The 24,323-nt window shown below is 64.0% G+C and overlaps 3 protein-coding genes across 4 annotated transcripts; 2 read left to right on the top strand and 1 right to left on the bottom strand.

Moving 5' to 3' along the window:
* Positions 1–361: 361 nt before the first annotated feature.
* On the top strand, positions 362–6,244 carry LOC104563054 (PHD finger protein 13). Its single transcript, XM_062005752.1, has 5 exons — positions 362–587; positions 2,435–2,527; positions 2,713–3,328; positions 3,613–3,651; positions 3,748–6,244. Exons 1-5 carry the CDS (start codon positions 456–458, stop codon positions 3,972–3,974), a joined length of 1,107 nt encoding a protein of 368 aa, XP_061861736.1. The 5' UTR covers positions 362–455; the 3' UTR covers positions 3,975–6,244.
* On the bottom strand, positions 5,551–9,625 carry LOC133626438 (uncharacterized). Of its 2 annotated transcripts, none has more exons than XM_062005751.1 (2): positions 9,425–9,625; positions 5,551–8,241 (listed from the first exon to the last, which is right to left on the bottom strand). In XM_062005751.1, the coding sequence occupies exon 2, from the start codon at positions 8,216–8,218 to the stop codon at positions 7,091–7,093; it is 1,128 nt and encodes a 375-aa protein (XP_061861735.1). In that variant the 5' UTR covers positions 8,219–8,241; positions 9,425–9,625; the 3' UTR covers positions 5,551–7,090. The 2 variants fall into 2 exon arrangements, with proteins under 2 accessions (XP_061861735.1, XP_061861734.1); XM_062005750.1 differs by lacking the exon at positions 9,425–9,625 and adding an exon at positions 9,059–9,184.
* A 6,371-nt stretch (positions 9,626–15,996) lies between these two features.
* Positions 15,997–24,173, top strand: VWA5B2 (von Willebrand factor A domain containing 5B2). The gene is made up of 21 exons (XM_062005890.1): positions 15,997–16,135; positions 16,542–16,703; positions 17,010–17,235; positions 17,340–17,494; positions 17,930–18,061; positions 18,183–18,307; positions 18,429–18,605; positions 18,689–18,799; positions 18,913–19,112; positions 19,333–19,447; positions 19,522–19,707; positions 19,802–19,961; positions 20,038–20,327; positions 21,407–21,632; positions 21,725–22,069; positions 22,147–22,284; positions 22,362–22,478; positions 22,701–22,778; positions 22,967–23,036; positions 23,249–23,351; positions 23,565–24,173. Exons 1-21 carry the CDS (start codon positions 15,997–15,999, stop codon positions 24,171–24,173), a joined length of 3,864 nt encoding a protein of 1,287 aa, XP_061861874.1.
* The last annotated feature ends 150 nt before the right edge of the window (positions 24,174–24,323 follow it).

Raw genomic sequence — 24,323 nt, 5'->3', positions numbered from 1 at the left:
TTCCTTGGGGAATATGGGGTGAGGGGGGATGGGGGTCCTTGTCCCCCCGGGGGCCACGGAGCCGGGGCATGGCCGGTGATGGGTGGTGGCTCAGGGTTGCGGTTTGGGGGTCTACAAGGAGGCGGGGCTGACGGGCAGCGGGAGGAGCGGCAGCCCGGGGCCCCGGGCGGGGAGTGCCCGGCGCTGTGGCGGTGCCGGCGGCCGGCCGCGTCCCGGGGCTGTGCCAGCCCTCCCCGTGCACCCGCGCCGGTGGAGGCGGACACCCCCCCCCCCGCCCCGCATCGGGGCGCGAGGCCCCGCCCCCGCCTTCCCCGCCACCAGGTGGTCCCGCCCCTGCGGCCGGGGCGGCGCTCGAGCCTCGCTGCGACCGGCGGCGGGCACCCACCGCACCGCACCGCGCCGGTCAGGGCCGCAGCGCACCGCGCAGCGTACGGCAGGGCGGGCTCGGCGGCGGTATGAGCGCCGGCGGGGAGGCGGCAGGTGAGGGCCGCGAGGCCGCCGCCCCCGGAGCACCGTTCCCCCGCGGCGGGCCGCGCTCAGCGGGGAGCAGCCCAGTGCCCAGCCCCGGCTCCCCCGGGCCCGAGGAGGTGAGCGGGGCGGCCGGCGAGGGGCCAAGAGGCTATGTGCGGGTGCTCGGGGCCATCACGAGTTGCGGGGGTGCCCGCGGAGGGGGAGAGGGAGGAGGTCGCCCGTGAGTGTCGGCGCGGGGGGTGCTCGTGTGTGTGTGTGTGTGTGTGTGTGTGTGTGTGTGTGTGTGTGTGTGCGCGCAAGCGGGGGAAAAGATCCTCTGCGCGCGGCCGGCGGGGGGGGGTCGCGTGGCGGGGAGGGGGTCGTGTGTGTGTGCACTGGGGGGAGGGTCGTGTGTCGAGGACGGCTTTGCGGGAGGGAGCGCGGGGGGTGCTCTGTGTGTGCTTGAGGGGGAGCGCTCTGTGTGTGGGGTGTGTGTGCGCGGGAGGGGGGGAGGCTCCGTGTGTGTGTTTGCGTGTGCCCGCGGGGGGGTGGCTCTGTGCGTGTGCCCGCGGCTGTGGGGGGTGTGTGCGCTCCTGGGGTGGGGGGTGGCTCTGCGTGTGGCTGTGGGGGCTGTGTGTGTGCTCCTGGGGTGGGGGGTGGCTCTGTGCGTGTGGCTGTGGGGGGTGTCTGTGTGTGCTCCCGGGGGGGTAGCTCTGTGCGTGTGCCCGCGGCTGTGGGGGGTGTGTGTGTGTGCTCCTGGGCGGGGGGGGTCTGGCTCTGTGTGTGTGCCCGTGGCCGTGGGGGGTGTCTGGGGGGGGAGGGGGCCGGCTGGCTCTGTGTGTGTGCCACAGGGGGAAAAGTCTGCGTGTGCCCCGGGGGGGGTCGGTTCCGTGTGTCCGCGGGTGTGGGGGTCTGTGTGTGTGTGTGCCCGTGTGTGGGGGGGTCGGTGCGTGCGCCCGCGGGGAGGGTTGCGTGTGTGCGAGGAGCCCTCGGGGGCAGCGGCACGGGCGGGGGATGGTGCACGGGGGCGGCGGCGGCCGGGGACCTGCGTGGCCCGGCTGTGCCGCGGCGTGTCCGTGCCGGAGCGGGCCCCGGGTGCCGGGCTGCGCGTGAGCGGGGGGAGGCGGGGGTGTTGTGTGCCGGTTCCGGGGGTGGGGGTCCCGTGCCGGGGCGAGTGTTTGCTCTCGCAGAGAATGTCCGTGGGGGGGGGGATGGGGTCGCCCCCCGCCCCCGGCGGCCGCTCGGGGCAGGACCGGGAGCGCGGCGCCATCTTGGGAGCCATCAGGTGCCCGGCGCGGGGACGGGCGGCGGCCGGGGCTCCCCCCCCTCCGCTCCTCTCCGCTGCCGTTCCCGGCGGGCCGAGGCTGCTTTACCGCGGGGGGAGCCGTGCGGCCGGGCCGCAGGGTCTCCGCTCGGTGCCCTGGGCGGCGGTGAGGGGGGTGTCCGCTCCTCCGGCCCTGGCTCGCGGGGCACCGCGCCGGGCTGGCTCCGCCGCCCGCCCCCGGCTCTTCCCGGCGGTCCCGCCCCCGGCGCCGCGGCTCCCAGCGCTCCGTCGGTGGGACGGTGTCCCGAGCGGCGCCGGACGCTTCCGGGAGCCGCCGGGGAAGCCCAAATCGCCGGGTGCCCTCCCAGCCCGGGCGTCTTCTCTCTCTCTGCTCCTGAATCGGCGGGCCGTGGGCGGCCGTCCCCGGCACCGGAGCTCCCGAGCCTCTGACTCACTCCTGGCAGGGCGGCTGCTCTGCTCTCTGGCTGTCCCACCGTGTCGTCATTGTGTGTGTCCCTCCATCCCCCCCGCAGGGATCTGGGTTTTAAGGGCCCAGATGATGCAGATGGGTTGCAGGAAGGATGGATGTTTGAGTGACCTATATATTAGGTGCTTGTATAAGTGCCTGTCGGGCCAGGGCTGGCTGCCAGGGTCAGCTATGGTACTCGGCTCAGGTAGGGGTGTCCAGGAAGTTTAATTGACACATGGTGTTTGTTACAGCCGTTGCAGAAACGACAGAGAACTGTGGAGGATTTCAACCAGTTCTGCACCTTCGTTTTGGCCTACGCAGGCTACATCCCCTACCCTGAAGAGGTAAGTGGGCTTGTGGGATGTTCTTGTACAGAAAGGCTGCTTCCTCCTGAGTGCCCCACCACGTGTAGACTCAGCTCCTAATTCTTCTCCTGCAGAGTCATTCTCCTCCCCCAGCCCCTTTCTCCTTACCCTGAACGTCTGTGTTGACATCTCCTGTGCTAGCCCCACATCTTTCCCTCTTGCAGAATGAGCCCTGGACCCATGGAGGCAGCATGAGTCCCCAGAACAGCACAGGGAGCACTCAGGACAGTGATAGCTGGGCCTCGTCCCACTCCTCTGACTGCCACGTCCCAACAGACAACGGGAGGAGCAGGAATGCCATGGCCAGGGGGGCTGTGGACAACAGCCTGCTCATGAGCTGCCCTGCCTTCCCCACTGGCTTCTACGACATCCGGCCCCAGCAAACCAAACGGAAGAAACCGCCAGCAAAGAAACTCATTTTGGAGCAGGAGGTGGAGAAGAGGGTGCCTCTGAGCGCTAGGAAGGGCTTTGGGGCAGAGCAGGATGAGGTGAAGGAGCTGGCCGCGCTGAAGGGACAGATGCCTCCCATGAAAGAGCAGCTCTTGGAGCCTTCCCTCAACCCAGCTGGGGACCCCCAGCCCAACTCCCTCCTGGAGGAGCTAATGAAGGAGGAGAAGGACTGGATGCATGGAGTGCAGGAGACTGAGAAACCATCAGATGATGATCCTCAGCTAAAGGAGCACGACCCCTGCTCCGGAGGGAGGAAAAGCCCCAGTTCTTGTAGTACTTTGGACCAAAGCGAAGGGGAAGATGCAAGCAGAGGGAGCTCCCAGCTTAGCGGTGAGTGTCTGAGGGAGTGCAGAGTTGTGCTGCAGACAGTGCTGAATGTTGTCCCTCCCTCATCTTGAGCCACCCATGGCCCGAGCCTCTCCCAGCAAGGGGAGTAGCATGGGGGTCTGGGAGCAAGGAGGAGCAGAGGGCCGGGAGCTGGCTTGCCCCTTGGTAACTGTTCTGCAGAGCAAGCAGCGCAGACCTGAAATGTGGCTGAGGAGGGCTGTAGGGCCTCACTGCTCATCTCCTCTTTGTTTTTTTTCTCTCTCCCCCCGACCCTTTTGCAACTTCAGGAGTCGAATTCTCAGCAGCTCCCAACACCAAAGCAGAAGGTGAGTGTGGGCTGAGCCATTTGCCACCCGTGGGGCTGGCTGGGCCGGAGGCAGCCGGTAAGGCGGTTTCTGACCGGTGTCTCTCTCCCCGACCAGACGACGACGCCTGGGATCTGATCACCTGCTTCTGCCTGAAGCCCTTCGCAGGAAGGCCCATGATTGAGTGTAACGAGTGCGCTACCTGGATCCACCTCTCTTGTGCCAAGATCCGCAAATCCAACGTGCCTGAGGTTTTCATCTGCCAGCGGTGCCGTGACGCCAAGCAGGAGATCCGCCGCTCGAACCGAGCTCGGACGGTGCCCCGCAAGCGCTTCTGTGACTGAAGCTCCTGCAGAGCAGGGAGCCCGGGGGTCCTCTTTTTAAACTGAAGACTGTAGCCCGGTTTGGCTAGACAATCAATGCACAGTAATGGCAGGGGAGGGGTGGGGCCTGACTGTCCCCCTTCCACTTCTGACTCCTGGAAGCTGCCACGCGTGTCCTCCCTGGGGATGGCGTTGGCCACGGAGATGGGTTAGCCCAGAGGTGTGGGGGGGAGAGGAGAGTGGTCCAGCCGTGCACTAGGTCGCTCGGAAACATCTCTGTCCTCACGTCAATCTGGCTCAGTGCCTTTCCCCCAGGGCAGCCGAGGAGAATCTAGGCCAAGTAGTGTTTCTGTAGTGTGGTGGAAGCTTACACTTACCCCGAGATGTGACTCCCCTTCCTCCTTTTTCCTCACCATTTTCCTTTCCTTGCCTCAGACTTTTGGGTGGGCTGTGACGGCAGAGCCCCGGTGACCCAAGTTCTCCTCCAGCAGGTCGGTGCAGCCCAGCCGAGCTCCCTCCGTGTCGTGTGCCGCTCTCTGGGGCATCAGGGGAAGGGACGTGGGTGCTGCTGACACCCAAAGCAGGCTGAGGCTCTGCATCGTGGGGGTGCTGGTGGAGCTGTCCATCTCTATCTCATCAGCCTTGTAGGCTGCACAGGGGAGGTCCTTCCCCTGGCTCGTGGTGCTCCTGATTTCATTTGCTGTGCCCTCAGCTCCAGGACAGTTCTGTTGGGTCAGGAGCAGCAAAGGCATCCTCTGGTAGGTGATTGCAAAGGCTGTTCTTGGTGAGCAGCCCTCCTTGGCTCATGTTCTCCAGATGCACTGAGGTCTCCTGTGTAAAGGAGGGGTGAGATTCCTGGTAGGAGACTGTTGTGGCATTATTTGATTTAATGCACTGTGCAGCCATTCACTCACTCACTCCTCCCACTGTTGGTGGGATGGAGAATTGGGGAAAAGAAACAACAAAAAACAGGTAAAACTTGTAGGATAAGAACTGTTTAATAATTGAAATAATAATGAAAAGGAGGATAACAAAATGAGAGATAAGTAAAACCTAAAACAGACAATGATGCACAATGCAGTTGCTCACCACCTGCTGGCCAGTCCCCCAAGCAGTGATCAGCCCCTCCCAGCCCACTCCCCAGTTTCTGTACTGGGAATGACATTCGGTGGTATGGAATAGCCCTTTGGCTAGTTCGGGTCAGCCGTCCTGGCCATGCTCCCTCCCAGCTTCTTGTGCACCTCCTTACAGGCAGATCATGGGAGACTGAAAAGTCCTTGACTTAGGATAAGTGCTACTTAGCAACAACTAAAACACCAGTGCATTATCAATGTTTTTCTCCTTCTAAATCCAAAACATGGTGCTGTACCAGCTACTAGGAAGAACATTAACTCTGTCGCAGCCGAAACCAGGATGGACACTGAAGGTATTGTCAGCTGGGGGGCAAGGCTGGGAGCCCTTTGACAGGGGAAGAGAGTGCTCTGGTTAACCTTCCTGTATTTTCCACCTCTGGAATAACAGAAGCTTGTACTCTGTGGCTGCAGGCCTGTCTGGTGGAGCACCTGCTTCAGCACCAGCTGGGTGTTGAGACTGAGCTTGGATGGAGCCAGGAGCTGGGAGGGCCTTTCTTCCCAGCACTCTCTCCATTGCAGAAGTTGGTGTTCGTTTCCTGGACACGTAGGGTAAAACCTACTGCCTTGTCAAGAGCAGGCCCTGAGCCCCTTCTGCTATGCAACTGCTGCTCCAGACACACAGGATGTGCCCTCTCCAGGCCCCGCTTCAGTTTGGCAGTGGAAGGCTTTTCCCCACACTCCATGTCCCCAGTGTGTATGTGTGTGATACGATGGGGCCCTGCGTGCACTAACCATTGGATCCCACCTCCTCCTCACAGCCCCTCCAAAGAGCCTGGCCCACGTGCCTTCTGCACTTTCCCTGGGGGCTGCAGACCCTGCTTCTGGCCCAAGGACCCCTGGCTCGGTCCGTGGGGTGGGGGAGCAGGACAGCCCCCACTTGCCAGTCCCTATGACTTTTCTTAACCGGGTTCTTTCCTACTTGCACATCTGGTTACTGTGGGACCACAGCTGCGGGAGGGTTTGGGGCAGCCCTTGTCACTCAGCAGCCCCCAGGCTCGTCCCTGTGCCTCTCTCCTCCTGTGGAAAGCCTGGGCCCCAAAAGTGCTTTATGTTTTTATAGTTACTTTGTATTGATATGTAAAATAGCAAATTCTGGTCCTTGCCCTGTGGAGTGTGGCTGGAGTCTTATGTATATAATAAAGTACTTTTGCCATAATGGTGGTGGCTTTGGAGTAGTTCAGTGGCCTTGGGTCTCCTGTCGCTCTGGGACCCCAGTGCTCCCCTTCTGAGGAGGGGACCTGGTGGGTGAATCTCACACAACCCTTCTCCCTTCCACCACAAGAGCACAGAACACAAGGGCCACTGTGTCTTGCATTTAAGAGAGAGATGTCCACCTTCCTGCCCTGCCAAGGGGCTCTACAGGAACATCTTCTGGGCTTGGGAACAACCTCTTCAATGGGCAGAGTCTTCCCAAGGCTTCAGCCAACTAGTCATGAGCCTCAGGGGTTACTCCAAAGAAGGAGTAGGTCTGATGGCTTGGTGAGGAAGGGTGTCCCATGCACCCTCACTACAATTCTTAAGGCACATCAGTACTTGGCTCAAAGGCTGTGTTTTGCTCTTGGACTCTGACAAGCCTGCCCTGGCTCTGTCTCCACTCTGGAGTGCAGTTGTGATTTAGTCCTGAGAGTAGTAGCTGAGGTGCCAAAGGATCCAGTTGTCTTGACAAGCTAAGTCTGTTATTCCAGCACAGAGGTATCAGTGGCTCCCCCCGCAGATCCAGCGTGCCTGCATCCATCAGGCAGTGCTGCTGGGCCAAATTGGGGACAGACACAGTGAGGGGGGGAGGAACCAAGTGGCTTGGGCAGGAGCCCCTTGCTGTTTGTGGGGCCTTTACCAAGGCAGGGTTGTGCTGGTACAGTGGGTCAGTCCCGAGGCAGCTGCATCAGGGCAGAGGCAGTGAACAGTCCAAGAAGAGCAGCCAAACCAAGCGGAATTCCTATGCTAGGGGACTGAAGCTGGCTCTGTGCAGCTGAGCGAGCATCCAGGCGAGTGAGGCCAGGGAGTCTACTCCTCCTTGGCCCAGACAGAGCTGCCTGCCTTCCCCTCCAGGTGGGGAATCACCGCCTGGGTGTAAAACTTCTCCAGCTTGGGCACCGTCTGCCCCCAGAACTGGGAGTCAAACTCCACGGGGACCACAGCCGTCTCCTTGGTGGTATGCACCACAAAGTCGGCGTGCTGCAAGCCAGCAGCCGCCAGCTGGCACTGGACCTGGGTGAAGTAGGCATGATTCTTCTTCAGGGTGTAAGAGCCCCTGTCTACCTCCAGACAGAAGTCCTTGTCCTTGCAGGCCTCACTCACCGTCTTGTTCCTGTGTTTGTAGGGGCACTTCACCTCCAGCAGCCCCAGGGCCTTCCCCGTGGCCTCCTCCGTGATGATGCCGTCCGGGCTGGCGGCAAGCCACTCCTTGTCCGGGTGAATGAAGAGGCCACACTCCTCCACCCGCACCGGCTTGCCCACGGCCCGCGACTTCAGCTGCTCGTAGGCCCGCACGGCTGCCTTCTCGTTGCGGACCCCCCAGGACATGGCTGGCGTCTGCACCTGGGGGCTGGAGCCCACCACTGCTTTCAGGTAGGACTGGGGCACCTCGGACGTCTTGCCGTTGGCAAACTTGCTGTTGGCAATCTTGGGGGCCACGGAGGCTGTGATGCGGTTCTCACGCCACTCGTACCACTTGGGGTTGGTCCGCTGGCCCCGGGTCTCCTTCTCTACCCACGGGATGTCCTGGCTGCTCACAGGGCACAGGAATCGGCTCCAGGCCCCGCTCGGGTCAGCCTCAGGCTGCTGCTTCTGCTGACTGCGGTCAGGTCTGGCGGCTCCTCTGGCATCAGGCAGCTTCTTCTGGGTTCCAGAGCGACTCCTGGCAGACGCTGTGCGTTGCTGGTCCCCTGCATCTCCTTGTGCCCCACGGGATGCTGTGGATTTCGGCTGAGAGCAGCCTGGCTTTGCCCCTCGCCTCGGGCTGGGGCCGGCAGCCCCAGCAGCCGGAGCGCTCCGGGATCGGCTGCCCGTGGCCGCAGCCTTGGCGCGGGTGGCTGAGGCAGAAGGTGGTGGCGCGGCAGGGGAGGTTTTGGGGGCAGCTGTAGCTGGCTGAGGGGATGGTCCGCTGGTGGGTTCCTTCCTGGGTCTCCCCATTGCTGCTGTCAGGGGGTCTCACGCTGTGGGTATTGAACAAAATCAAACTCATTTCCCAAAACACAAGTTTCCCTTTCTCTGGTCTTCCCTGCGCAGGGCAGCTCACGCCTGGGGTGGTGGGGGGAACCATGGTGACAGATCGGCCGGCTCAGCGGTGCTGGAGTGGCCGACCTCGCCCCCAGCGCGCACCCTGCGTGCGGTCGGGACCAGGTGGGGGGACAGCAGGGTGTCCCCGGGGCCACCTCCGCAGGGCCCGTCACCCGGCCAGCCTGGGAGCTGGAAACGCGTGGGAACACCCGCGCAGCACCGGCTCGGCCGGGACCCCCGCGCCGTGGCGCCGCGGGCTCCCCCCGCAGCGCCGCCGCCGCCCCGGAAGCGCGTCCCGCCCGCACCACGTGCCCGCGGGGGCGGCCCCGGGACGCGGCGGGCGGGGGTCCGGCCGAGCCCCCGCCGGTCCCCGCTAGAGGGAAGCAGCCGCCCGGCCAGGGACCTGCCCGGACATGTCCGCTCCCCGGCCCGCCACCCCGTTACCCGCTCCCCGCGCTGCCCTCAGCCCCGACAGCGTTTTCCCGTGGGCTGGAGACAAGCCCCTGCAGCTCCCTCCGCGCCCTGCCCGCCCCCCATTCCTTTCACCCCGGCTCTTTCGGGACGGTTTCTCCAACAGCTCCCTTTCTCCCGGCCCCTTCTCCCCCGCCCAACTCCTCGGTGGGGCTCCAGCCCCGCGTACCCCAGCGCTGCCCGCGGGCGGGGGGCGAGCCCGCCAGGGAATCGGGCCAGCGCTGCCCGGCACCCAGCCCCCAGCTCAGCCCCTCGGGCTGCCGTGCGAAGGGACAGGCTGACCTGACGCGACTCCGCCGTGCCGCTGAGCCCCGCGGTCGCTGCCGGCACCGTGGCGGCCGCAGCCGATCCGCGCCGGCAGGGCCGCGGGAGACGGCCGGCAGCGGGCAGCCGGAGCGATGAGTCGCGGCCTGCGGCACGCCGCGGCCCGGCCGTGCTGCCGTGCGCGGAGAGCCCGGCGCTCGGAGCCTCGCCCGCTGTGCAGGAAGCAGAGAGGCGGGCGTCAGCAGCGGGGCGAGTTTCGGTTCCTGAAACCCGGCCAGTTTCGCTTCCAGCAGCGAGCCCGCTGCCTCGGCGAAAGCTGCGCGGAGGCGGCCGCTGGGTAAACCCACCTGCCCCGTGCCCACCCCACGGCTGCCCCGTGCCTACCCCACCGCTGCCCCGGCTGTTTTCAGCTGTGGAAATGAAACGCGGCGGCTATCAGCGCTCGTTCGAGGTCTGTGTCAGAGCCACACACGCTTCCAGCCCCACTTGCCTTCGCCAGCATCCTGGGAGGTTCTTGGTTAAGTCTGGGCAGGAGTGCTGGCGGCTTTCCCAGCTCATCTCCCCCGGGGTCCCTGATGTCTCCAGGAGCCGTCTCTATCTCTGCAAGGTTTCATTTCCTGCTGCCTTCTCCCTCCAGCCCCTCTGTACCTCCCTGCAGCCGAGCAGGCCAATACTGGACAGGTTAAACCAATGTGTGCCCCATTTTGACCAAAACCAACACTGGCGTTCCCTTCCTCCTCCATGGCTACCCCTCCTCCGGATCTGGTTTCATTCATGCCGATTTAGGAGCAGCAGACAGCTGAACAGTTCACTTCTGCCCCTCTCCCTGCAGACAGAGCCCCTGCCTGGATCTGCTGAGCGCAGTCACTCCCAGCCTGACACCAACCTGTTATCTCCTCAGGCTTCAGGTTATTTCCTCCCATAGCACTAAATCATCTTATCAGTGACTGAGAACCCGAGAGTATCTGTAAGAGCTCTCTGTGTCCCTGCTCCCTCCAGGCAGCCCTATCTCTGGGTGATAATTCAACTCAATCAAGCCAGGACAAGGTACAGGTGATTGGGGGATAAATACCCGGAAGGTGCCAGCAGCTGCTGGTGTGGGCTGTATGGGGTCCTGAATGGCAGCTGGGACTGTGTTTGCAGGGTTTAACACATGCCTTAGCTCTGCTGAAAGGCAACGCTGAGCACTCGGGGCTCTGTCTGTGGCTGTGATGTGCAGAGTGAGGACACGCATGCCTGTTGTCTGACGTGAGTGTGAGCGCTGTATGGAGCGAGATGGAGCCCGGCTGCATCTCCCAAGACTGGTGGGGCTGGGGGAGGCTCAGCCACATTGCCAGTGCTGCTGGGGGGGGGGGCTCAGCTGTGTCCCCAGTGCTGCTCATGCCGGGGTTATTCACCTGCTGTTATGCTGGGTCCACAGATGGTGCCTGACGCTGTGGGCTGGCAGAGCCCCATCCCCCTGGCTGCTGGCACCCACCCAGCGCTCGCATTTGGATGCTTTTCTTCACCTCAGCTTGGCCTAGAAACAATATCTCAGGGAAAAATCAAAGCTTGCGGGTTTTTCTTCCTGGGGCTGGAGCAGCTGCGGCGCTCACGGTGAGGATGGGAGCGGGAGGCCCGTGCCCACTGCAGGCTGCGTGGATGTGCGGCGGCGCGCGCCCTGCCTCTGGCAGCCCGCTGAGCTGGCATGTCAGGGGGTGATATATGGGTTAGCATCCTTTCCCCGCGGTCATAAATGACAGGGAAGGAGAGCAGCTGCATGCTTTAGCTCTCCTCTCTCTGTGCAGCACAAGGAGGCGAAGCGGCATGCCGTGGGGCATCTTGCACGAGGAGAGGGAATGGCTCGGCGTACTCTTGCGGGCACCCCAGGGACACACAGAGTGCCTCTCGGCCAGATAATTGTGTGGGCTGAAGCGCAGGGTGAGGGGTCGTGAGGGAGGAGCGTGCCTCGTGCTACCACATGCAGCAAAGGGTGTCTTCTGCTGAGATTTTCTTCCTTTGCTCCTGCCATCAACTATGAAGCCCGCGCTGAGCAGCTGAAGCTGTAGTGACACGTGAGTCAGCTTAGAGGTGAGATCTGTTGGGGAGATGGGATGATACTGCTCTGCCAGGCCTCGTTGCTCTGGCACTGCTCCAAACTCACCTGCCTGTGCCTGTGTGGCAGGGCTGGCTCCGGGGTCAGTGGGACTGCGGCAGTGGGGATGGTGGTGCAGGGGAGAGGGTGGCTTCCCTCTGCTCGCTCTATAAAAAGAGCTGCAGGGGCACAGCTCTATCTATAGCACAGTGAGGGAGCTCCTGGGGAGAAGCAGGGCAGGGACGAACCTCACGTCTGTGGGGTTTCTCTGGGCCTGCTGGGGAATGCCGGGCTGGCAGCAGCGCATGAGGGATTCCCAGCGTGGCCCGGGCTCTGAGATCTCCCTGCCAGCAGACGTGTCCTGGCTCTGCTGGGACGTCCTGACCATCTGCACCCTCCTCAAGGGGCCTTGTTGTCACCAAAGGCTGGACTCTTCCCAGATGCCCCCTCTTTCCTGCCCTTCAGGACTGGGATTTCACTGCAGCACGTGGAGGCTAATGAGGACGGTCCTGGGGGGACCCCAAGGGCATCTGGGTTTGAGGTGAGTGCTCAGCATCTGCCCATGTCCAGTCCTCTTGTTGTGGTCTCAGGGAAGCTGAGACCTTTCTTAGTGAAGCTGGTTGTGACACTTGTGGTCCACAGTATTTGTACTGGAGAGTTCATCTGGCTGATGGGGGAGTGTGTTTTGCCTCATGCTTTGTTTGGGGGGAGACACATGGGACGGCTACATGTCCCAGACAGCCAAACCCCATGTTTGTGGGTGCCACAGCATCACCCTGAGGTCTCACCAACACCTAAGTTTGTCTGGCCATCACATGCTGTGGGTGCTGAGCTGCCCACAGCAGTGGGCTCTGCTCTTGGCCAGTGCCTGTCACTCTCCAGGGGTGTTGGTTGTCCCCTGAGACCCCCAGCGCCATCCGTGAGAGCATCCTCAGCCCTCCCCGAGGCGGAGGTACCAGGGAGTGTGTCTCTTTAATGAGGCTGGGCTTGGAGCAGCTCTGCTGCTGGCACAGAGAGTGAGGGACAGAGCGAGGGCGGTGAAGGAGCCAGTGCCAGAGAGGGAGCCTGCAGCAGGGAGAGGCGGGGTAAGACCTGCTCATCCCCCCTGGGTACTGCAGCCCCCCAGCCAGAGGGGCAGGGAAACCCACCCCCAGGGCAGAGAACTCTGCAGAGGGCAGGGACCCAGCAGGAGCTGAGCTGAGCCTGCAACCCCTGTGTCATCCTCCTCCTCATTCTCCTCCAGGTAAGGGCCAGGGCGGCAGGGCGGGGGGAGCCTGGGACCCTGCGGGTCTCCTGCAATTTCTGGGTGCCCCAGCGCCACACACTTGCTGTCAGGGCAGCCCCAAGTCGTGGGAGGGGTGTGAGGTGGGAGATGAGACAGCAGGGCCACAAAAGTGCTGAAATCACTGTCTGGCATGGACCTGACAGGGCTGGCTCTCAGAACTGCTGGGAACATGCCCCAGGGCATCAGCAAATGGTCCCTGGCCCACACCATGAATGTCCTGTGGCCAGAGGAGCAGTGAGACCCTTCTGCAGGGCTGCTGGGTTGTGATGTGCCTGGGACATTTTGGGGGAGGGAGGGAGGTGTCTGTATTAGGGTGCATGGAGAGCAAGTGACTCCTGTTCCCTGTCCCAGGGCTGGGCTCTTTCAGAGTGTTTTTCAGTGGTTTTAGTGGCCCTGGGGAGGTGGGAGCAGCAGCCCAGGTGCTGAGTGCAGTGGTCTGGGATGCGGTGTGTGTGCTGGGGCGTGTGTGCACGTGCAGGGGTGCAGCACACTCTCCTCTCTTTTTCAACTCCCCAGTGGATGAAGCAGCAGTGCCAGCCAGGAGACTGCCCCACAGGCTGGAGGCTCAGGCCAGGGGCAACCATCCCCTTCCCCTGCAGCTGCCAGGGAAGTCCCTTTCCCCTCTGCTCCTCCTCTGTGGGCTTTGCAAAGAATCGTGCCCCGTGAGCCCAGGGCAGCAGCAGCGTTGTCTCCTGTCTCCACGGCCTCCTCCCTGCTCCAGGAGCAGGGATAGATCCTGCTGTCCTGCCCTTGTGCCCTGTCCCAGCAGAGAGATGCAGAGGTGTCCCATGGGAAAGGGAAGTGAGGGAAAGAGGGGTAACACAGCAGGAGTGATTCCTCTTTGCTCTGGGTGCTGCCGTGGAGGCTTGGGCTCCTGTCCTTCCATTCTTCTCTTGTACTGGCCTGTGTATCTGTCAGCAGTGGAAATTTCCTCTGGGTTTACCTGTGCTGGGCTTGGTCTCAGCCTACCCCAGCACTGTGCTGCACCCCAGCACTGTGCTGCACCCTGATGCTGTTGCTGCAGCAAGTGAAACTCTTGACAACTTTGCAGCGGCTGAGGAGGGTCTGCTGGGCTCAGACACCTGGCTTGCTGCAACCAGAAAACTCACCCCGCCCACGGGTGAGAAGCCTCAAGTTATTCTGACCTAGAGAAGAGAGAGCTCCTCCTCGCCTTCACTGAGGGCTTTTTGCCACCTCCGGCCCCGCTCTGACTGCGGCCCCCTCCGTGCTGGGAATGCTGCTGGTTAAACCAGCTCCTGCAGGCAGCAGGTGGGAAGGGAGGCAGAGGAGGGGGCTGCAAAGGCACGGGTGGCCATGGCAGGGGTGGGGAGGAGGCCAGGGACGTGTTGGCGATGCCACGCTGGCACCTGAGGACAATTTGCTGCCTCGGGAGGATGCAGAGGCCGGGATGAGGACCATCACGTCTGGTTTTATTCATTACCACGAGGCTTAGCGCAGCCGGCACGAAGCGTGACAGGGCCAGATGGGGCCTGTTTACTCTGCGAGGGTAAATGGAAAGAGAAGTGATAAAAAGCAGCCGGGATGGCTTCTGCAGTAAGTCCCTGGTAAACAAGCTGGCAGTGCCCTGGCCAGCGGGCAGCACGGCAAATAGCAGCCACGTTGCTGAGCATTGAGCCAGCTGCCTTGGGAACAAATGGAAGGGCTTTGGGGTGAAATCCGTCTTGAATGGCTCAGTGTGGCTGGGCTGGGGGAGTCCTGACCCCCCGGAGTGTCACTGGGTGCTGTGGTCAGGGCAGGACCTGGCTGGTGACGATCCCAGTGGTGGTGTGACTGGTGTGGAGGAAAACGGGGCTGTGCAGGGCCCCTGTGAGGCGTGGGGTGTTGGCAGAGCAGTCTGAGGGGCCTCAGCAGCGGGTGCTGCATCCTGCACCCAGGGTGGAGGGTTGGTGATGGATGGTGGGGGAATGGTTGGGTGCCAGCATATCCCTGTGATGCTGATTGAGGAGGTAATAAGTCCAGCATAATGGACTTATTTTCCTGGGCTGCAGCCACGTTGCTAATGCACTTGTGCACTTCTCAGGAGCTCTCTGCCCTGTGCCAGCCACGGGCTCAGTCCTGGCTGCCCTGAGGATGTGGCCCATCTCCACTGTCAGGGATGCTCTGGGAGAGGCACTCTGTGAACGCGTGCAGAGCGCATCCCGAGCCTCCTGTTGCTGTACAAGCTGTTCTGGGGACTAAGGCCACTGGAGTGGGGGGACCAGATGGTTCACTTGTACCTGTCCTTGTCCTCACCCCAGGCACATCACACGCTGGAGCAGCAGCACACGGTGTGACGCGGGGGCCTCGCTGCTGCTGGGTCACAGGCACTGGGGAGGGCAGGGGCTCCACAGCTCAGACAGGGAGCTGCTGGAGAGAGGCCAGTGCAGGGCCATCAAGATGATCAGGGGACTGGAGCATCTTCTTTATGAGGAAAGGCTGCGGGAACCGGAGCTGTTTAGTCAGTAGAAGACTGATGAGAGACCTCATCAACTTTGGTGTTCAGAGGAGGGAGCCGTGGCACAGGCTGCCCAGGGAGCGTGTGGAGTCTCCTTCTCTGGAGGTTTCCAAACCCACCTGGACACGTTCCTGTGCGACCTGATCGAGGGGAACCTGCTGTAGCAGGGGGGGTGGGCTGGATGATCTCTAGAGGTCCCTTCTAACCTCGACCATTCTGTGATACAGTGCAGAGGTGCAGACCCACACCTGGAGTGGGACCCATGCAGAGGCAGGGCTAAGGCTGACATGAATATTTTACATGAATATTTGATGGCATGTGGTGGGCTGTAGGTAGACAGATGCCTTGGCTCCAAGCAGTCACTCAGGATGCTGCCCCTGGCTGGTTTTCCCAAGGGGAAGAGACATGTGGGGTGGCATGGTGTCCTGGCTGGAAGGCATCCCCAGACACCTCTCTTCCTGCTGCTGGAGGGTGGGATGCTGGCCACATCCCTCTCTTGCCCTGAGGTAGAGAGCATCGTTCCCTGAGCCAGGCTTCCCCCTGCAGCGCCTTCCTCTCTGTGCTGCTCTTCAGTGCAGCACTGACCTTGTTGTTAATTATTAAACCCCCAGCAAACAGTGCTCGCTGCTTTGTCCTAGTTACACTATGGGCTTCTCACCCTTTTTTTTTTTTTACCCTGGTAACCCCTGCAGCAGATGCTCCTCTCCCATCCAGTGCAGGAGATGATCTGGGCAGGCTCTGGAGCCTCTCAGCTGCTGGGGGTTGCTGAGGGATGGGCTGCGTGTGGTTGGCTGTGCCTGTCCTGCCTAGGAGTCCCTGCTTGTAGGTAACTGCTGCTGCCCTGGGAGTTGTTTTGCTGCCTGGCAGACAGGTTCATTTACCTGTGATGTGGAAGAGCTCTCTGTGGGCTCCTATGGCTCCAGACCAAGTTTGCAGGTGGGCTGGGGTCTGAGCAGAGGCTTGGGTACAGGCCTATGTGCTTTATGGGTAGTGCAGAGCAGCATCCCTGGGATGAGGAGGGCTGGAGAACCTGTTTCCCCCTTTCAGGCTGGGCAGCTGGAAGCAGTTTGCACAAGCCCCTTCCCGGCAGACCCTCCCCCAGTGCCTGCTCCCCTCTGTCCACAGCTACCTGTTGAGGGACCATGCCAGGCCTGTACTCCCTCTCGTCCTGGGAGTCTCTGCCCTTGAAGAGCTCCAGGGTGAAGGCTTGTGCCAACGGGTACTCCCTGAGCATCACCGCTCACCTCGTGTACACCAATCCCTCCCAGGAGCCTGTGGAAGGTAAGGTGGAGCTGTCGGGGCTTGCAGGGACCTGGGTTCCCTGCACAGCCCCATAAAAGCCCCTGTGCTGGAGAGCATCCCTCCTTCAGCCCACATGTAACCCAGTCCCCAAACTTCACTTGGTTAGGGGTGCCCCCACCACCACTGACACGCAGCAGTGCCCTGCGGCAGGAAAAGAGGGAGGCAGAGAAAAAAACCCATTCCCACTGCTGAGGGAGAGGGAGTTTCCATCCTCCCTTCCAGCCCCTGGGCTAGGGAGGCTCCACATGCTTCCTGTGTGTTGCCCTGCTCTTGTGCATGTAAATTGCTCTGAGTCAGACAGCTCAGAGCGGTGCTGCCGTGGGCCATGCTGTGCCACAGCACTGCCCGTGCCGGGATCTGCCTCTGAGCTCTCTCCTGCCCACAGGCATCTTCATCTACCCACTGGAGGAGTCAGAGGTGGTGGCTGGCTTTGAGGCAGCGGTGGGCAGCCGGCGAGTGACCTTCCACGTCCAGAACCGGCACCGGGCGCAGGACTGCTGCCTGCAGTGCGGGCCCAATGCCGGGCGGCCGCGCCGCTGCACCGCCGGTAAGTGCCGGGGGGCTGGGGGCTTCTGGAGCCCTCCTGGCCAGGAGGCTCAGAGCCAGCAGGGCTGAGGGGTGGGGGGATACGAGGGGCTGAGAGCCCCTGCCAGGCCACCCTGGTACCTTGGAGAGGTCTCTGGGGCTGGAGATCTCAGCCTCCCCTTGCCTCTCCCTCCACCTCTCCTGAGGGCTTTACCCATCCCCTGTTACACCTGCACTCATCTCCTTTGAGACTAATTAACACAATTAACACCCTCTCCCTCCACTCTCACCTGCTCCACTGACCCCTCACCATTCCTCCCCGGCCCAGGCCACCTTGTCCTGGACGAAGATGTGGAGCATTCCACGTTCATCATCGTCACAGGCACGCTGTGCCCTGCGGAGAGCCTGGCGGTCACGCTGCGCACGGCACAGGAGCTGCCCACACTGCCCGACGGGGCCCTGCGCCTCCTCCTGCCTCCCCTCCTCACGCCCCGCGTCCCCGCCGACCCCGAGGCTGAGCCGGCAAGCTTGTGTGACGACAGGTTGGCTCTATGGTGATTTTCATGGCTTCCTCAGTCTCCACTGTCCCGGGGGGAGGACGTTGATGCTGGGTGAGCAGGGAGCAGGGCGGGAGCCATCACTGCCTCTCCCCTCACAGCCCCACCAGCTGTTTCGGGGGGCCAGGGGCCCGCAGCCAGCCACCCCCCACAGTGCCTGTGGAGAACGTGGACATCTTTCGGGGACGGCCCTGCAACCCTTTTCCTTACGAATTTGCCTTCGAGCTGCTGGTGAAGGGCCCGTGCCTGCTGGCAGGTATGGGGGGTGGCTCTGGCACTGTGGGTTCATTGGGCAAAACCTCCCCAAAATATGAGCAGTGTCCTCCCAGGATGGTGTCCCACCAATCCCTCCATTTTTCTAGGAAGACGCAAGTCCCCTTCCCCAGGCATCCTCTTGCACTCCCTACATGCAAAGAAGGGGTTTCCCCATCCCACCCCCGGGGCTGGAACATCCCCAAGTCATGTGTAGCTCTGGGTCAGCAACCGCCTCCCCCAGGGAGATGCGATGGATGGGGGAGATGCAATGGACGGGCAAGGAAGGGATGTGGGTTGGTGGGGACGTGCTCCCCGCCACTGGCCCAGTTAATGCCATTAGAGCTGGCAGGAAGCAGCCACCACCATGCAGCCCTGTGGGTGGAGGAGCTGAGGCAAAAGGTGTGAGGGGCTGTCCCAGTGTGACCTCCTCACGCAGGGCTGGAGAGCCCGTCCCACGCCCTGCGAGCTGACGCCGAGCCCTGGGCGAGCTCTGCGGCCACCACCTGTGTCACCCTGGCCGAGCCCCACCGCTACGACAGGGACCTGGAGATCATCCTCTACCCCTGCGGTGAGTGAGGACCCTGCTCTCGGCAGGTTTGGGGCAGATGGGGCATTGCCCCAAAAGCATCCAGAGCATCCCCCAGGCTCCTGTGGCACAGGATGGCTCCAAACACGCCTGTGTCCCCCAGAGCCCCACCACCCGCACCTGGTGATGGAGGTCGGCACCATGACGTACCCCGAGTACGAGGCTCACGTCCGGAGCCGCCAGGATTTCACGCGGATTGCCAGGAAGGACGGCAGCGGTGACAGACAGGTGACAGGGCACAGCCGCTGCTGGCCTGGCCGGGAGGAGGGGGAGACGGGGGTGGGATGGGGATGAGTGTGAGCGAGGGCCTGAGGGGTGTGAGCAGGCCCCTGGCACACCTGGCTTGCAGGTGGCTTTCGTGCAGAAGCGTTTCCACAAAGACATCTTCCCCAACCCTGTGCTGATGCTGAACTTCTGCCCGGCGCCGGAGGCCATCCCCGGGGACCTGCAGAGCGTCACCCGTGAGATCCTCTTCCTCGTCGACCGCAGCAGCACCATGAGCGGCCCCGACCTTGACAAGGTCAAGGTGAGGCACGGCCGCGGGGCCAGGGCTGCTCTCTGGGGGGGCCGGTCCTTAGCACCCCTCTGCAGCCCCCACTGTCACCTCAGGAGGCTTTGCTGGTGGCCCTGAGGAGTCTTCCATCGGGGACATTGCTCAACATGGCCAGCTTCGGTGCGGACATCCAGCCGCTCTTCCCATCCAGCCGCCTCTGCAGCAATGTGAGTGCCGCCACGCAAAGCTCCCCCCGGCCCCTCTCCATCCCCCTCCCCACTCCCTGCCGGGGGGCCAGCGATCCGGGGACCGCTGCGAGCCCGGCTCTCCATGCGGGCAGGAGACGCTGCAGCGTGCCTGCCAGCACCTCGGTGGGCTACAGGCAGAGGAGGGGAGCACCAACCTGCTGGCAGCGCTGGGCTGGGCGCTGGCGCAGCCCCCCCACCACGGCTACCCCCGCCAGCTCTTCCTCTTCACCGCAGCGGCGGGCAACGCGGGCAGGATCCTGCGGCTGGTGCGCAGGCATGCCAGCACCCTCAGGTATGGCCCCAGCGCTGCAGGCATGGGGCTCTCCACGTCCCCTGGGCCCTTCCCGCCGCTTCCTCCTTCTGCAGCCCCAAATCTCACCTCCACCACCCCCATCACATCCCCCACCAGCTTGGCTTCCCCTGGGGCACCGCAACCTGGCACGCAGCTGGGGCAGCATCTCTAGCCGGGGTAGCATCCCCCTGGCACGGCCCAGCCTGGCTCTCTCCTGCAGGTGCTTCAGCTTCGGCATGGGCCCGCGGGCGTGCCGGCGGCTGCTGCAGGGCATGGCCAAGCTGAGCCACGGCCGCGCCGAGTTCCTGAGCCCAGCCGAGCGGCTGCAGCCCAAGGTAACGCCCGGGCGCGGACGGGACGGCACGGCACCCGCTGTGGTGTGTGACACGGGTCCCTCTCCCCACCCCAGCTGATCAGGTCCCTGAAGAAGGCGATCGAGCCGGCTGTCAGCGACATCACCATCGACTGGTATGTCCCCGACAGCATGGAGGCTCTGCTCTCGCCCACCGAGCTCCCGGCCCTCTACCCCGGCGACCGCCTCGTCAGCTACTGCGTCCTCTACAGCATCGCCCGCTTCCGCGACAAGCGGCCGCCGGTACCCTGGCGGGGGTCGGGGGGGACAGCACGTACCCGCTGTCGGGGCTTCTCCCCGCCGACGGGGGCTGACGGCTGCCACCTCTCTCTGCCAGGGCCGGGAAGGGGCTCACCGGGGCTCTCGGGGCTCAGCTTTCCCCTCCCAGGAGGAGGTGCCCAGCCCTGGGGAGAGCCGCCAGCCACCCCACAGCGCCCCGGGCTCTGGGGACGCCTCCCTGGAGCTCTCCGTCGGGGGCACGGAGGTGTCGGAGCGCAGTGAGTGGGGCGAGCTGGGGGCGGGGGGCAGGCGTGGGGGCCAGGGGCTGACGGCGTGTGTGTGCTCGCCGGGCAGGTGCGGAGCCCGTTTCGGGGGGAGACATCTGGAAGCGGATTTACCAGCCCTCCTACATCCAAGAGCAGTACATCCTGACACACTGCTCCGTCAGCACCGACCGCAGCCGGGGGCTGCTCTCCCGCAGCTCCACCAGCAGCGAGTCCACCGGCTCCCGAGACGTGGCCCCTGAGGGCGGCTCCTCGGGCCCTGGCGCCGATGCCACCTCCCAGCAGGGCCAGAAGAGCTTGTCCCTCTGCGAGTCCTCCACCAAGTCTGCCCCACTGCCCTCCACCCTAGCTGGCACCAAGGTAAGGATGCCAACGAGGTGCACAGGCTCGCACATGAGGGGCTGCTCCTGGCTTAGCCAGGGTCTCGCTGCCTCATTGTGCCTGGGTGTGTGGCTGCTGGGCTGTAAACAAGTGTTGTAGCCTCGATTTTAAGCAAGGATCAGCTGTGGGTGCCATGAGGAGGCTCTTCAGGGGGTTTTGCCCTACTGGAACAGAGCAGCTGGGGACCAAGCAGATGGTCCCCCAGCTTCCCGGGCCAGTAGTCAGCTGGGTGGCTAGCAGCCCCCCTCGCCAGCTCAGCTCCTTGTTGACTTCTCAGCCGGCATCAGGTAAGGAGCCTGCCAAGCTGGAGAGGAGAGAGGGGGCTGGCTTGAGCTCCTGTCTGGCTCCTTCAGCCCTCAGCCAACGCCATCAGACACTTTGTTAGCAAAGAAGCCAGAGCAACACGGCCTGTACTTGGGTTGAAAACCCAGGCACGTGGCTGGGATGGGGAGCCGCAGCTCCTCTGGTGCTGACAGCCCTGAGGCCGGGTGAGGACACTGTCCCCTGGCTCCAGGACATGCTCCTTCCCCATGGTACGGGCTCAGTAACCTGTTCCCACTTCACAGCAGCACAGCTGGTGGCCTTTGCTGCCGAAATGTCAAGCATAAGTGATTTCCCTGCAGCGTAAATGATCCCTGCTGCCGGGGCGAGAGGCGGCGCGGGCGCTGCTTCCCGACATAGCTTTGAGGTGTGGGGCCACCACTGTGTGGTGGGGACTGCACCCCCCTGTAACATCATCCAGCCTCAGCAGCTGTGCTGAGCTCTCCCGTCCCTGCACACATACACGTCTCCGCCAGCTCCTCCTGCCTGGGCGCAGCCTGAGTCATCCCCGGGGCTGTTTGCAAACTCCCTTCTCGGTGCCATTGGTCCTTCCCACGTGTGACAGGAGCCTGGCAAGCATTGCCCATCGCCCTGGGAGGCTGCCGGGTGCCAGCCCCACGGGGCTGGGCCTCAGCCAGCGGCTCGGGGTTGGCTGCAGGTGGCCCGTCCCGGCTCAGCGCGGTCCAGGCTGAGTGCCGCTGCCTTGGCCGGGCTCCCGTCAGCCTCCCCCGGTGCAGGTGCCGGCGGCCCTGAGCACGGAGGAGCTGGCGCAGCGGAAGACGACGCTGGCCCGTGCCGCGCTAGCTGGCCGCAGCTTTTCCTCGCCACATGGGGAGCTGGACGCCCACCGGCTCCGACGGGCGCTGGAGAAGGTGTCGCAGAAGAGGAACCAGTCCCTAGAGGCGCGGCTGGACGAGCTGGGACCCCAGGGACGGCGGCTGCAGCCCAGCGCGGTGGAATCGAGTGTGTGCTGGCTCTGGGGAATGAGGGCAGGGGGAATGGAGCCTAATTGCTAAACCCCCTAATTGCTAAACCTCTGTCTTGCCGTTGCCCAGATAACCTCCTCTCGCCCACCCACCTGGACTGGGACATGCTGGTGGAGCCTTCCTACCTCTTCAGCTCCTCGCCTGCGCCCGAGACGGTGCCACCCAGCCTGGGGGCCGCCAGCTTGCCCCTGCGCTGCCAGGTGGTGATCCACGCGCTGCGTGCCGGCAGGCCCGTGTCCTGGGAGGTGACGGCATCGCTGGAACCGCTGCTGCAGCCCCGGGAGGGGTCAGGCAGGGAAGCCCCCCCACGCCGGACGGGCAAGGCCTGGGACAAGCCCCTGCACCGCTTGGCAGCGCGTTCTGTCGTCCGCGACAACGAGAACGCAGCGCAGCGTGAAGCCGAGCTGGAGCAGGGTGGGTGCTGGTGCGTGTCCTCCCCTCCCTGGCACAGTCCTGGCACCCCCAGCCTGTAACAGCCTCCCTCCGGGCAGGTTTCTCCCGCCGGTTCCGCCTGAAAGCTGTGCAAACCAGCAAAGCCTGCAATGTGCCTTCTCTCTACACCCGCCTGGTGCCCGTGGATGGGGTCACGCAGGCGGCTCTGCCCCTGGCCCCCGAGCTGTGGGGCACAGGTATGGCTGCAGCGCCCGGCGAGCTGGGGAGGGGGCATTGAGGGCACGAGGGGGCTGAGGTGTCACTGTCCTTGCAGCTGGCTCAGCCAGCCGACGAGCCCCCGCAGCAGGGAACTGGCAGCACCGGAGCTCCTCGGCGGGTCTGGCCCTGCAGCGGGATGTAGAGGAGCAGGATGAGGCCCTTGTCACTGCAGGTACCAATCCACAGGCCCTTACACCTGCTTATGGTCCCCAAGGACCTGTCTGGGGCCTCAGGGGACCCTCAGCTCATGGCCACAGGAGGCTGCAGTGGTGTGGGGATGCCTCTTCCCCAGCATACCCACCGGGCGGGGAAGGGGGGGGCATGGATGGCATGGCAGCCCCTGGCAGCTACAGCCCATGAGGGTCCTGAGAGCCCAGGGACATCTCTCTTGCAGGGCGAGATGAGACCCCCGGGTCTCCAGCCAGCATCTCCTCCCCTACATCTGGCTGGGAAAAGCAGAACTGCTCCAATGGTGCGTCCAGGGTGGGGAGGGGGCTAAGGGCTGGGGGTAGGGGGATGCCTCCCTCAGCACCCTGTCGCTGGCAGCTGAGAGCTGTAGCATCTCCTGTGCCCTTGCTGCCCAGGCAGGTGCTCAGGCACGGGCTGCACCTTTGGGTGCATCGTGCCTCCCCCATGCTCAGCTCTGCCTGCCCCTTGCAGGTCCTCCAACCAGCCCCTCCACCACCTCCATGGGCTCCCAAAAATCCACAGAGAGCATCATTGGCTCCAGGTGAGGCTGCGGGGTGGGAGGCCGGGAGGGCTCACATGTTGTGAGGTGAGGGGGAAAGTGCCACTTCTGGGGGGCTGCAGCTCCCAAGCCCCATGACTGCTTCTAAGGCGAGGAGGGCTGTGGTGCTCCAGCCCCTTCCCTGCAGCAGGCTGGGCCGCAGCTGCCCCTGGGGCCTTGCCCCAGCCCCGGTAAGTGGCCCGTTTGCCTCGCAGGTTCAACCTGAGCCGGCGCCGGGGGCTGGCGCTGCGCCCACCCTGCCTCAGCCCCGGCAGCGAGCGCTCCAGCACCTGCGCCAGCCACGACTACCTGCCGCTGGTAAGGACCCCCGGGCCCAGCACCACCTTCCCCCCAGCGCGGCGGGCGCCTGCACAGCCCCGCGGGGCTTCGCTGCCTTTGCGGGGGACGGCGGGGGATGCGCAGTCCCGATGGGACACGTCCCCACGGACGTTCCTGCAGGACCCCCCCACTTGCAGGAGGCGGCGGTGGGTCCGTGCCCCCGCAGCCACCCCCCTCTCTCTCTCCCCGCAGGTGCAGCTGCAGCAAGCCCAGGGCCCCTTCCAGCTCACCGAGAGCTTCTCCGAAGTGGTGCAGATCCCCCTGGACCGCCTGCGCCGGGCCTCCCCGTACGCCTCCCACCGCGCCAGCCTCAGCCCCACCTCCCCGGGGGCGAGGAGCAGCCCCGAGGCCCAGGCTGGGGGCCAGGAGGGCGAGGAGCCCCCCGCAGCCCCCCTGCCCGACTCGCCCCCGTCCCGCAGCACGTGCTCCGAGGTGGCCAGCTCGGCCGCGTGGGCACAGGCCGACAGTGGGCACGGCTCCGAGTCCGACACCGGCGCCCACTCCGCCGCCCCCTCCGAGGCCGGTGCCAGCTGGCACGACGTGGGGCCGGAGGACCTGGAGAGTGCCAGCTGGGCCACGGCCGTGGCCTTGGCGTGGCTGGAGCACCGCTGCGCCGGCTTCTTCGAGGAGTGGGAGCTGGTGGCGGCCAAGGCGGACGCGTGGCTGCGGGCGCAGCGCCTGCCCGAGGGGGTGGCCGTGGGCTGCCTCAAAGGGGCTGCCCGGCACTTGTTCCTGCTCCTGCGGCACTGGGACGAGAACATTAAGCTGAACATGCTCTGCTACAACCCCGGCAACGTCTGACGCGGCCGCGGGGGCCAATAAAGGCGCCTGGCTCCGCCTCGCCTGCACCCGCCTCTCTCACGGGCAGGGAGCCTCGGGCTGTGCTGCGGCTCAGCCCCTTCCCAGCCCCCTCCCCTGGCAGGGAGTGGACCGGGGTACTCGACAGAGCCG

This window comes from Colius striatus, chromosome 12, assembly GCF_028858725.1.
Source record: "Colius striatus isolate bColStr4 chromosome 12, bColStr4.1.hap1, whole genome shotgun sequence".
NCBI classification, from domain to species: Eukaryota; Metazoa; Chordata; class Aves; order Coliiformes; family Coliidae; genus Colius; species Colius striatus.
The sequence above is the reverse complement of the archived record's forward strand: the minus strand, read 5'-3'. Positions and strand labels throughout refer to the sequence as shown.

Bases quoted from the DNA above. Each gene is read 5' to 3' on its own strand.
- LOC104563054 (XM_062005752.1), top strand. From the start codon at position 456: ATGAGCGCCGGCGGGGAGGCGGCAGGTGAGGGCCGCGAGGCCGCCGCC. The intron at 588-2,434 runs GTGAGCGGGGCG...TGTTTGTTACAG, and splicing joins GCTCCCCCGGGCCCGAGGAG to CCGTTGCAGAAACGACAGAG. The intron at 3,329-3,612 runs GTGAGTGTCTGA...TTGCAACTTCAG, and splicing joins AGGGAGCTCCCAGCTTAGCG to GAGTCGAATTCTCAGCAGCT.
- LOC133626438 (XM_062005751.1), bottom strand. From the start codon at position 8,218: ATGGGGAGACCCAGGAAGGAACCCACCAGCGGACCATCCCCTCAGCCA.
- VWA5B2 (XM_062005890.1), top strand. From the start codon at position 15,997: ATGCCAGGCCTGTACTCCCTCTCGTCCTGGGAGTCTCTGCCCTTGAAG. The intron at 17,495-17,929 runs GTATGGGGGGTG...CTCCTCACGCAG, and splicing joins GGGCCCGTGCCTGCTGGCAG to GGCTGGAGAGCCCGTCCCAC. The intron at 19,962-20,037 runs GTGAGTGGGGCG...CTCGCCGGGCAG, and splicing joins CACGGAGGTGTCGGAGCGCA to GTGCGGAGCCCGTTTCGGGG.